The 12,235-nt window shown below is 41.5% G+C and overlaps 1 protein-coding gene across 1 annotated transcript in view; it reads left to right on the plus strand.

Moving 5' to 3' along the window:
- Positions 1–1,560: 1,560 nt before the first annotated feature.
- The window catches only part of si:dkey-166d12.2 (rap1 GTPase-activating protein 1), a 52,775-nt gene continuing 42,100 nt past the window's right edge, over positions 1,561–12,235 (plus strand). The window contains exons 1-2 of the mRNA XM_034532932.1: positions 1,561–1,615; positions 9,894–9,929. Coding sequence (XP_034388823.1) covers positions 1,572–1,615; positions 9,894–9,929 — 80 coding nt within the window. The 5' untranslated portion in view covers positions 1,561–1,571. The remainder of the gene's footprint in view (positions 1,616–9,893; positions 9,930–12,235) is intronic.

The following is a 12,235-nucleotide window of genomic DNA, read 5'->3' on the forward strand; positions in this document are numbered from 1 at the left end:
TACGTAGACGTTTACTTTTCCCATGCACAGAAGACTTGGGATCTCTTTTGGCCCACTGACACTCGAATATGTTTTGGTTACAACTCATCGGCTTCAAAACAGAGCCTCGGGTGTAACACATTTCTGTGTTGATGTAACATGGCATCTTGGCATCGCAATCCCAGCACAATACATCTATTCTGCCAGATCAGTCATGAACACAGGGCGTTCCACTTCATATCTGCAGGGGTTTAAAAAGTTGCTGAAGGTCGTTGGCACATTATTAAGCTGTATAACTGCAGCTTAGTGACTGTTACTCTTTTCATGGTGGCGTCTCTCAACTGAATGTCTGACTTCCCGAGTTAATTAATATACTCTAGCCGATGTCAAATTATTCGGTAACTATTTTATACAACTGTTAAATGGTTTTAGTTAAATGGTTTTAGTTAAATGGTTTTAGTTAAATGGTTTTAGTTATCTGGCGCGCTGTCTGAGGATAAGAGTTGAATAGCCTGATCTACTCTGAGCTTTGTAATTGAGTTTCCTGGAAGCAAAACGCTCTGATTTCTCTCCGGTAATGTTTTAGTGAAAGGTAAAAACAGAGGGAGTGGATCTGGTATGTGCTGCCTTTGTCAAGGTCGTAATGGAGTAATTAAGTTTGCTATCTTGGTTCAGACTATTGGCCTTGTGTTGTTGTCCAATAAAAAGGTATTGTCTGTTCCATACGGCTTGATTGGCTCCATTCACTGTGAAAAAATAACAACAGTTTAAAAAAAAAACATGTATTGACGTGGAAATTAATTAACGTGAAGGCCTTTTAGACTATGAATACATCGCCTTGGGTTGAGGGAAATTATAGCTGGCTTTATTCACAATTTTTCTGACATTTAATAGAGAAAACAATTAACATATTAAACAATACTCAAAATATGTGCTAGTTGAAGCGTCTAAAACAACAAAGAAAAATGACTCCTGTCGCTCCCAAACCATTTTTTTGTTACGTCTCCACGTCTATTTACACACAAGAACCGTTCTTTCACGTCATGAGAATCGCTTGTCCGAGTTGATCGCCGGGTGTGTGTGTGTGTGTGTGGGGGGGGGGGGAGTTTCCTTCAATGGATTTGTTAATTTAAGGTTGTTTTTTGGCCCCTTCTTCCGGCTGGAAATGAGAGCAAATTGTCCAGATAGAGCCTGAGAAACAGTCCTGTTGGTTTCCACGACAACAGGACAGCAGGACAGCAGGACGCACCTTTCTCTTAATCTGGTAGAGATAGGAGCTACAACCAGAGAGCACAGAGGAGACGCAAGGAGGGAGGGTGTGTGTGTGTGTGTGTGTGTGTGTGTGTGTGTGTGTACACACAAGAAATACTCCCAGACAAAAACACACACACTCTCTCTCTCTCTCTCTCTCTCTCTCTCTCTCTCTCTCGCTCTCTCGCTGAGGGCTGAGACAAGAAGGGACCAGAGAAGGAGAAAGAGTTAGAGGTATACAGAGAAAACAAACGGAGGACGTAGAGGAGGTTACGACGACTGTTGCAAACTGCACTGATATCCTGCGCTCGCCCGGGAAGCCTCATCAGCCGCTCAGCACGATGTCTCAGAGGAACAGGAGCTACACGTTTGGAGCTTATGGAGGGTAAGACAATGGAGGATTAATCTGGCAAGAGTGCGATGCTGGAGTTTGCCAGCTTCTCGTGTGTGAGAGTGGCCCTCGAAGGACCTGTTGCGTCTTATTGCTCAGGAAGTTGCCCCGTTGCACCTGTCCAGCAACTGATTACTCTGACAAGGTCGCTGACTGACAGCACGGGGGGGCTCTTCTAATTTACAGTTTTTACGGCACCCTCAATTATGAAATTACGAAGCCCCCCCCCCCAAAAGGGGAAACGGTTGAAGAGATCGCCTCGGTGGATGCGATTGTCTCATCATCGTCCCGGGTCACGGTGACCCGTTCCTGCGCGTAAGACATTTTTTTTGAAGTTGCTCAAATAACTTTGATTCATCAAAGTGAGTCCTGTAAACCCAGCTGGTAGTTTGAGGGGGATCAGTCAGTCCCAGTGGTGAATAAAGTTAGGCACGTTTTTCATTAAAAAATAAAGCCCTGGGTCGTTCATCATATAGTCATAATAGTGGTGTAATTTGCAGAAAGAATGAAATTAAATGTTGGTGGTGAGCAGATTGTAAGATATGAGACTCCTACGTGTGTGTTTCACCGTGAGGAAAGTGAAAGTGAGCGATTAGCTTCACTTTGCTGGCAGTGGAGAAGTTAAACGTCCGTGTATGCCGGTGATGGTTCTGCAGCCGTCGGAACGCGAATCTTTTGAGATACGGAAAGAGTCGGGTTTTTTTTTTTTACGAGCAGTGAGCCGCAGTGCAATTGAATTCACGAGGCGATGAATATTGTGTTTTTCTTTGCTGCCCGTGGGGCTCTGCCAAGTCTGAACACTCATGAGGATCACTGTGACATTTTCCTGCGGTAGGAGTCAGGTTGAAAGCTAGCCTGAGTGCACTGGCAGATGCTGCCAACCAATCGTAGACGGGGAGGTGCTATGTAGGGCACGGAGAACAACAACTTTTGAAACGGGCAACAGACGCTTTGTTATGAAAACGTGCGGCGAGATTCTAGCAATAGTTGTCCAAAAAAAATGTGCTCTCGACTAACTCTGAAGGTACATTTTATTCGATAAAACCTGCTAGAAAGTTGTATTCAATTAACATTCCTTCATTTCACGTCTTTGCTGCAATATCACGTCCTTTTGCATTATTGACTGCTTCAGTCATTTGAGGACATTCAGTCGTATCACACATCTTCAAGCCCACAGTGTTGGACCTATGTGATGATGATTGATGTCATTCTAGATGCCTGGCAGATGCAACTGTACACTGATGAGCTGGTGTTATTGATTTGATTATAGTTTGTCTGACTCTGGAATTGAGCCAATCAGGCTGTTAGCTGCAATCTCTTTTTAAAACCTGAAAGTCCTGAAATGGGGGGAAAAAAGTCTCAAACAGTCAAATGTTTTGGTTGTTTAGGTGCTTGGATTAGTTTGTTTCTCGAGGAACATCATGGTTTCTTTGCTCACAGTAATATTCGGGGATAGATCACAGCTGTCGCACACACAATGCATTATATTGTTTTAAAATGAGCCCTTTAGGGGTCGATTTCCTTTCTTCTGACCTGAGAAATTCATGTTGATGAACTTTTAAGTTGTAGATAAGGTCCAGAGCCTCAGGTCAGTTATTAGCCACGTTGTGACTTGAACATTGAATACAGCTTCTGTGTCAATGTCACTTTAAAAGTCACTGTTTTCATCAGCAGTTCAAGTTTTTACTTTTAGTCACAATGTGCTATTGAGTCAAGTTTTCAGCGCCCCACTGATCTCTGGCCTCGTGTTACCTTCCATCCATGAAAAGGATTCCAATGAGTTTAATCTAGCAACATATCTTCATACAACGCTTTGCATGACATCTTACAAAAAGTTATTTCATTATTGTTCTCGCTCTTTCCTACGAATGTCCAGCACTGAACAAAACTACTCTGTTGGGGTTGAAAATAGGCTCTGATCCTAGTCTAGAAGTCGATAAGAAAAGGACCCTTCTCTCTTGTTATCTTATGATTTAGAGTAAAATAGATGATAAAAGCAGGGTATGATTTAGGGCGTGGCTACCCAGTGATTGACAGGTCACTACCACGTCCGTGTTTTCGTCTTACGACCTTGACCTTTTCACGGTTTGTTTTCAGTTGAAAGGTTAATTGTAACCTTTTGTGGTTGCCTGATAACGTCTCATTTACCATTTGGTTGTACTCATTTCTGTACACCTTCTCGTGCAAAAAAAAAGCCAAAAATAAGGGCCAAAATCAAAATGGCAAAGTCAAAAAATGTCAAACTCCGGTCTTCCAAACTGCAGTCCACAAACCAATGGGTGAGGTCACGGTGACTACGTCCACATTCTACGTAACAAGGACTCAATGTTCACAGACAGGACACTAACGCATGTCTCCTGGTTGAAAGTCTCACGATTACGTGGGTCACATATGAATTACCTTCCAGTCCTTTTTGTGGATATGAGTATGAACGGTGTCCAGTGTGAGAACAGGTTGGATCAGTGCATCCTTACTTTTTTCATGCAGGACAGATCAACCTGGGTGAGTGGAACACTTAAGTGTTAAAGGTTTGATTAGATCTGTCTGGAATCATTAATCAATTTTTAAATGAGAGCATTAAAATGAGCAGACGATTTACAGCTCTTTTACAATATGTCCTTGTCCACACACCAAATTGTCTCTAAAGAAACTCCACGGAAACAGTTTAATACTTTAGTCTCTAGCCAGCTGAGGGATTGTGTTACATATTAATTCATCTTGCCCCACATTTCCTTCTCCATCTATGATCAATCTGATACTGTACATTGCAGACTTCCTCCTCTAGTCTCTAAACTGCCACTGCCTCTGGATTCTTTGAAAGCATGAAGCTGTCTAAAACTAGTTAGCATGTTTGTTTCATAAAAGAAATTAGCTTTTTATTTTCTCACGCAACAGATTTGGTTTGTTTGCAGACGTCAACACATTGTGTCTGTGTTGTTAAAAGGAGTCTCTCCAGGGAAATGAATGCCTAATGAATAAGAGGGAGAGGATTATCAAACAGAAATGGGTGGAGCCCAGACTTGGACCATTAAATTATCAGCCTACATTTGTTTTAGTGTCTTTCTCTGAAGAAGTTATTTACTTGCGGCATAATTTCCGCATACGGTTTAATGGAAACTGCCTTTTTCCTACAAATTGCCTGAAAACAACGGCAATAAAAACCATTAACCATCAAAAACTGGAAATTGTAGTCTATTTCAGCATCAATTTGACTGCCTCATGTCATGACGTGACATTGTAGCTGCTCAGCTGTCTGCATTTAGTTGTTCATGGATCTGATCCATTCGAGGTGGTTGTAGACCTCAGATTAGTCAATTAATCGGTAAGTCATCAGAAAATTCTGATAATTCTGATAATCAATTAAACATCAAAGTCATTTTCTTACATTATATATACATAAACATTCCTTACACTCTTACATTTTTAGCTATTATTATTATTATTATTGATTTCAACATCCCATCCAATGTATCTTTTGTTTTTGCGGTAAGGCAGCTTCTGTGTTGTTAATGTTCGCTCCAGATATATCATATGATGCTTTCTACTCTTGACTTGTCATTTGTGAGCTCTGAACATGATTTTGAGAAGCTTAAAATTTTTTATGATCAGAATTCTGCCAAGCATTTCACGACAACCAGCCAAATGCTGCCTTTTCCTCCTCTAGGGTTCGCCTGTCACTTCTACCGGAGCTGCACTCAAATTCCATCCAATTATTATTGGAAAAAAAATAAATAAAATGATAGCAGCTTGAAAATTAAATTAGCTCGTGGAATTCTGGTTCGCTGCCGTGAGAGTGGACGAATGTAAAAAGGATTCAAGTCAATCGCAGTTTCTAAGAAATCCCACAGACTGAACTTACCAGTTCACAACAGCCCATATTTATCAAGTCTAGGAGTGCTGATGTAGGATAACAACGAAAGTGCTCTCGACATGATGAAGACATTCAGCTGCTCTCACATAACTCGCACAAGCTTTCCGTCTAAAACAGCTTGATTTATCTATCGTCTCTTTTTCCTGGTTGAGAAGGAAGCTCGCTGCGGTTTAAATGTACGTTTTTGTCTCAGTTGTCAGAGGAATTCACGTGACACAAAAATAATCAACTACAGTATCGAGTTAGTTTTTTTTTTGCATCATTTTCATACACTGAAAGAGCTCCGCTTCTAAGAACATGCAGACGTGAGGTGGCTAATCCACTTTTTTCATCTCGCTATGAGCAATTACTTCTTAATTACTTTTTATATATAAATGCGAGGTGTCCTTGAAAACACCTCGCATGTATATGTAAAAGCTCAGTGGTAAAATGACTTTAAATTGTCATAACAGACCACCTTCTACACCTATTTGCGTGTCCTTCCCCCCGAGTGGGAGTCAAGTACCTGCGCAGCAGACGGAGGTGTAGGTGCTTATGTGGTGTTAACTGTTAACACCACAACAGAGTGTTACGTGTGTGAGCAGGGTGGGGGTGGGGGGGGGGGGGGGGGGGGGATCGGCACCAACCGTATCACTGACTTGCAAGACAATATTTCCATTCTCAACAATGAGCCACAACAAAACACAGCAAACAGAGCAGAGGCCTCGCCTGCATCGGGGTGTAATGTCACTGTTTTGCATGTCAGATGCATTCTGTACACACACACACAGGTGAGTGGTGTCGAATGACAGGAGCCGAGGAATAAAACGCGTTTGATGTCGGGGATTCTGTTTCGATTCCTTACATCATCCCGTCTTTTCTCATGCGAGCTTATCAGATATTTATTTGTGTTACGTCAGACACGTAAGTACTTGACTAGGAGAGATGGGAGGAATGACAGAGGAGGAGTGTGTGTGTGTGTGTGTGTGTGTGTGTGGGGGGGGGGGGGGGAGGCAGAGACGGAGACGATAACATGCTGGTTGGCTAATTTGCCGAAACAAAGCGATGCACAGACACACAGATATGACGTTTACTGCCCAGGTGTGACCCCTAAGCTCTATCCTGCCACCCAATGGTGGAGGCAAGCCATTTAATTCTGACCCACTGCTCCTTTACGAGTAACTTAAAGGGGTATTGCAACAATTTAGTAATAGCACTTTCCTAATGTTGGGGGATATTCAAAAGTCAGATTTCTAAAGAATGGTACAAATCGAAGTAGCATAGAGACCTTTAACTTGTAAGGGTCAAATATTGGATACTGCATTTACCAAAATGAAATGGCGCCCAATTGATATTTACACATCATAGTTAGACATGAGAACATATATTAATGTTATACATCAAATTAAACGAGAACTTGGGCTACAAGACTCAGTAAGCCATTTCCACACAACTCAAACACCAACTGAAAGAATTATGAAAATATCATAATCATCATTTTGTCAGGAGTCAACCCACTCAGCACGTTTCCGGAACTAGAAACCCGTAGCTCGGCGCTATCAGAAAAAGCCAGATAGCAAAAAGCAAGAGGACTCCACACAGATTCTAAATGTCTTTTCAAAATCCTTCTTAACCAAAGCATCTCTGAGATATGAGCCAAATAACACAACAAGATGAATCGATTTAGCGTTTACAGTCACAAATGTTGCTTATTTTTGGCTTTAAAAAAAAAAAAAAAAAAAATCATTTTTCTTCTTCTAATCAATAAAGACTGCTATATTTGGATGTATAAGTAATATAAAAGTGAAATATATGGTTTGGTACATGAGAAAATTCAAATTGCCCAAATGCCCATTTCGCCTAATTTATCTGTACTAAAACCTCTCTAACTTTGTTCTGCTTTACTTTTTCAAAGTCAAACTTTGCAGAGAGACTGGTCACATATTGTGTTATGATCTCTGATGTGCTTTTCTGTTTCTTTGCATCTTTCAAAGAGATAATCATCCTGAAAGTGCTTTTTTTTTCTAGGCGAACCTGGAAATTCAACTTTTGCTGTCTTTCATCTTTATTTACTCTTAACCAGTAACATATATACTAATATGTACACATCTGAACAGAAGCCCACATGTGTTGCCTTTATTATAACACCAACATTATTCAAATAGCCTTTGTGGTTGCAGAGATACACCCTTTTTAGTTTGGGTATGATATTTCGAGCAGAAACGTAGAAAATGGCTTGGGGCTTAAAAGGTTAATTGCCTCCCTCCTTGCCTCCTAAATGCTCACTCCCTTAACACCTCACACCTCCAGTGTGCAATGCAGGCTTTTTTTTCTTAAGAAATGTAAGCTGACATCATCCACAGCCAGCGGATATTAGAAAACTCAATTTGATGAGTGAACTGAAGTTCATGTGTAGATTCTGTGGAGGGCCTCTTTAAATCTGAATCCACTTTTTTGAGTTAGTATATTTGTTGATTTATTAATTAGTTGATTGGCATCAAATTAACATTTCAAGCCGAAATACAAAAACATTTACTGCTTCCAGCTGCTCGATTGTGTCGATTTTCAACTTTATGTACAGTGTAATGATTATATCATTTAATATTTGTTATTGCCCCTTTTGATGACAATAATTGATGACATTTTCTAGATAAAACTAATCGATAATGAAAATAATTAGTTAGTGTGATGAAGTGCAACTATTATATTGATGTATGAATTGATGCCAGTCGTAATCTGTCATGCTGCGCTCAAAAACAATGAGGGAGAATCTGTGGAGGGAGGAGGCGGGGCTTGTGTCTGGGTTTGAATACATTTTTTTATTATGTGAGGGCGAGTTCAAGCTTAAAGTTACATTTAAAGTGGAAAAAAAACATACAATATCTGCTGCACACTCCGTTCATATCCCTCCGACACTCTCCTTGGCATTAATACATGTATATATGAAAATAAAGTATATTGGTTTTGTGGCCCTCAGCATGCTACTCAACATGTCGTAGTCACGCAAATGTATTTTACCTCTTGAGACATGTTGGAAAGGATGAGACTGTGGATGTTTCTTCGAGGTTGACGACTCACTCCGATGACCCGGCGGTGACCTCACGCAGAGCCCCCTGACACATCGGCGTTGCACGCGATACTTGAAGCGGTTGCCTTCCTCTGTGTATTCACTCGACTGTCAGCAGGACGGCTTCAATTTCCTTTTTGCTATTTTCATGTCGTCGTTCTAGCTGACAGATGGAGCGAGTGCCTGTAAGTGTGTGTGTGTGGGGGGGGGGGGGCATCAACGGTAATTATTTGATTGGCCTAGCCCTCGGGGAGGACGGGATAAGCGGCGATTATCAGAAGATTGATTGTCCGCACCGAGCATCGTCTCTGCTGCCGCTTCAGAGATTATTCCAGGTGGGAGTGTGCAGAGTAAATGGAAAGAGAGAACCAGCCACACAGAATCCACAAAGTCTCCGTACATGTAATCCACCAACAGAGGGGAATGCGAAAACACACTGAAATGAATACAAATCTATGAGCAAGTAATTAATTCCATATACATAAATATACTGTATATATATATATATATATTTCCCTTATTTCCCTTTTTTTTATTATATACCATTTTTGACTCTTTATGAAACCTGTACTATTTGGCCACCACTCCCATTCACACATTTCTGGATTCACCAACACATCTGCCAGGTGCCTCTTCACCATCTTTGAGACAATCCCACTCTGGATGGACTTTAGCAAGCGGCTGGCTGGCGGAGGTGTGGATAAATGGAGTGAAAGGAAGAAAGAGGAGGGGGGGGGCGGGGGGGTGTTCTTGGAGGCACATCGTGGGTGTATATTGTTGGAAATTCTTAAGCTGCACTAGCCATTATTTGTATGCCTCCAATCCGGCGACAGGCACGTGACGATAAAGTGACAAACGTCTCCTTGGACTCTATGATGAACGTATTTGATGGTTTTAAGGTCAAAGGTCAATGTATCTGGCCCGCAGTGCGGCTGTGGCATCATTCAGTTTGCCATACCTCAACAATTCATATGCTAATCGTGACAATTTCACACAAATAGGAACAAAAGTTGTAACGGGCAACATTTTGTACACACACGGATGCGAACCGCAACATGACTGGTTAGCGGTGGTTATTCTAGTTGTGTTAGCAATTGAAGCGATTAGCATGTAGCGACACAATTATCACCCGACTGCAGTTTCTGTAAGATTCATGAAAGGTTTTTCATCATCTTTTGGTTCATATTTTTTTAGTTTTACAGTCTTTTACCGTTTTTTATTCAGTCTCTCACCAACCTTGTTGATGGGGAGTCACCGTCTGCCCTCAGTCCAACAGGATAGCACGAAGAAGTAGAGCTGCACCGAGGGCTCGTGGATAACATCCATTGATTCACTGTCACTTTGTTTCTCTCTAGAGTTGACAAGAGCTTCTCCAGGACCAGAACCTTGTGGTGAGTCCTCTCTTTTGTTTATTCCACATGTTGCACTTCCAACTTTTAAAATGTTTTTTGAGGCTTTAAGACGTTTCCTTCCACGAGAACAACCGCCATTTTGATTGAGTATCCAACTTCAATCATCTGAAAGCATAATCATGAAACATGGTCTATCAAGAGTTAAGATTTCACCGTCAGCATGACGTCCTGTTGTGTGCTGCAGCCACAAACAAGATATATTTGTCCATACTTTTACAGCCAGTTGACTCGGCATCAGGAGGATAAAGGTAGGCTTCAGTTTGTCCATCAAATTTAATGGTGAGCCAGGTACTTGATGGAAGGAGTATTGTGATCAAGGGAAGCCTCTTTCCTTTTAATATTCTCAAAAAGTGCTCTTTTAAAGTGATGACAATGTGATGACGTGAGTAAAGATACAGTTTAAAAAGGTGAAGGCTGATAAGACCCCTATTGTAAGAGCAGTAAAAACCATAAGCTGCCCTTTTCCACTTCTTTATCTCAACCCGGGCTCGTAATTTCTTTGGGGGGCTTTGGACATCTGCATACATGACGGAAATGGAGATAGCGGAGCATGTGACGTTATCTACTTGAGAGGTAGAATCTTAAGCAGCTGAGGGAACGTGTGCCTGTATACAGGAACAAGAGCAGATGGATGATGCCAGGGAGCACAATCATGTGCATCGGACCAGCTGGTCATGTGAGGAAAAGGCCTCAAAAGACCAGAAAGATTGATACCATTCAATACAACCATTTGTCTGTGGTGCTTAGGTTACTTTATATACGTATATTGATATTACATTATACTAATATGTAGACGTACTAAAATACACAGTGTATTCTATTCCATCGATTAATCGGATTATAAATGATTTTCCTTAAAAGTAAAGATACAAAAGAGACCATTAGACTGGACAACTATTTGGTTTCCTTTTTTTTAGAAATGTCTAATCAGTTTAAAATTGACACAAAAATAGCGTCCGTCAAAACTAAACCCATTTTCGTGCCATTTTACCTTCTGGGTTTAAAGAAAGCGAATTCTGAAATGCAAACAAACAAAGAAAAAGAAAAAAATGAACTATTGTTTTTAAAACTGGGAGTATGTTTTTATTCCGCGTATATTTTGCAAGTCCCACATTCAAGGCAGCAAGTCCGTCAGTCAATGTTAATTCCGGCTGTAATTAAAAAAAGCTACTTAGCAGAAGACTGACATTGAGCACAGTTCATCCCTGGGTTGAATTCGGGAGAACATAGAAAGAGATCACAGAGAGGGTAGGCAAAATATTAATTGCATTTTCTCGAGTGTTTGTGTCATAATGCAACAAAGCAATAGATTGCTTTCTTTTGTTCAGAGGGATTCTGTCACTTTGTCTTACTCGGCTCTCAGCCAAGCTCGCCGGTGGCTGAGAGGAAAAAAGAGAAAGGCATCGCTTCATCGTCATCATCATACATCACATGGGCCATAGACTTTACACAAACAGAGTCATAACGAGACTGGAAAAGGACATTGGGAGGGAATACTGGGAAGAGGGGAAAGTGAAGGTGCGAGGATGGTTCAGGCTCATCAGAGGAGAACACACCCTCAGACACCCGCTGAGGATTCGGGTTTTCTCTCTGTCGCCAAGCGCATGCTAATGGCGCTTCGGGCTAGCGATCCACAGCTCTCTGATTATAATCACTGGAGTCATTATGCCAATTGTGTACTCCGTCAGTCTCCGGCTGCACATGGATTAGAACACTCAAGTATCCACAATACGCTATTTAATAACGTCTCTCATTTGGGAGGGATTTTTTATTTTTTTATTTTTTTTACATTTATTTTCTCCTCCAAATCCAGATGACTTCACAAAAAGGTCAATGTCTTAATAATACGGACGCGCCTCAGTTTTGTCCGTATTATAGCGCATCTGTTACCGAGGTATTGTGTATTGTGTTCACCACCGAGGCTTCAAACCACGGTGTCCGTTACCTCGATCCCCTGCCAGGTGCCATCACAACATTATCCCCAACCAGCCAGTGTGCAGGCGTGCGTACGTACGTGCGTAAACGGGCGCTTTTTCCATCGCTACAAATGTCTCCATCATCCCACCCTGGCACGCAAACTCTCTGTTTTCGTTGATCGAATAGCCCCGATTCATTTGGACAAGGAGCTGATCTCCATGAAAGGGGGGGGCCACTTACTTTTGGGAGAAAGCATTAGAATTCAAATGTCTGTCGAGCGCTGGGAACAACCTTTCCAATGTAATCTAACTATGAATTGAAATAGTTTCTGAATGAACTCGTTTGGTTGGGGGCGGGGGGGGGGGGGG

This window comes from Cyclopterus lumpus, chromosome 5, assembly GCF_009769545.1.
Source record: "Cyclopterus lumpus isolate fCycLum1 chromosome 5, fCycLum1.pri, whole genome shotgun sequence".
NCBI classification, from domain to species: Eukaryota; Metazoa; Chordata; class Actinopteri; order Perciformes; family Cyclopteridae; genus Cyclopterus; species Cyclopterus lumpus.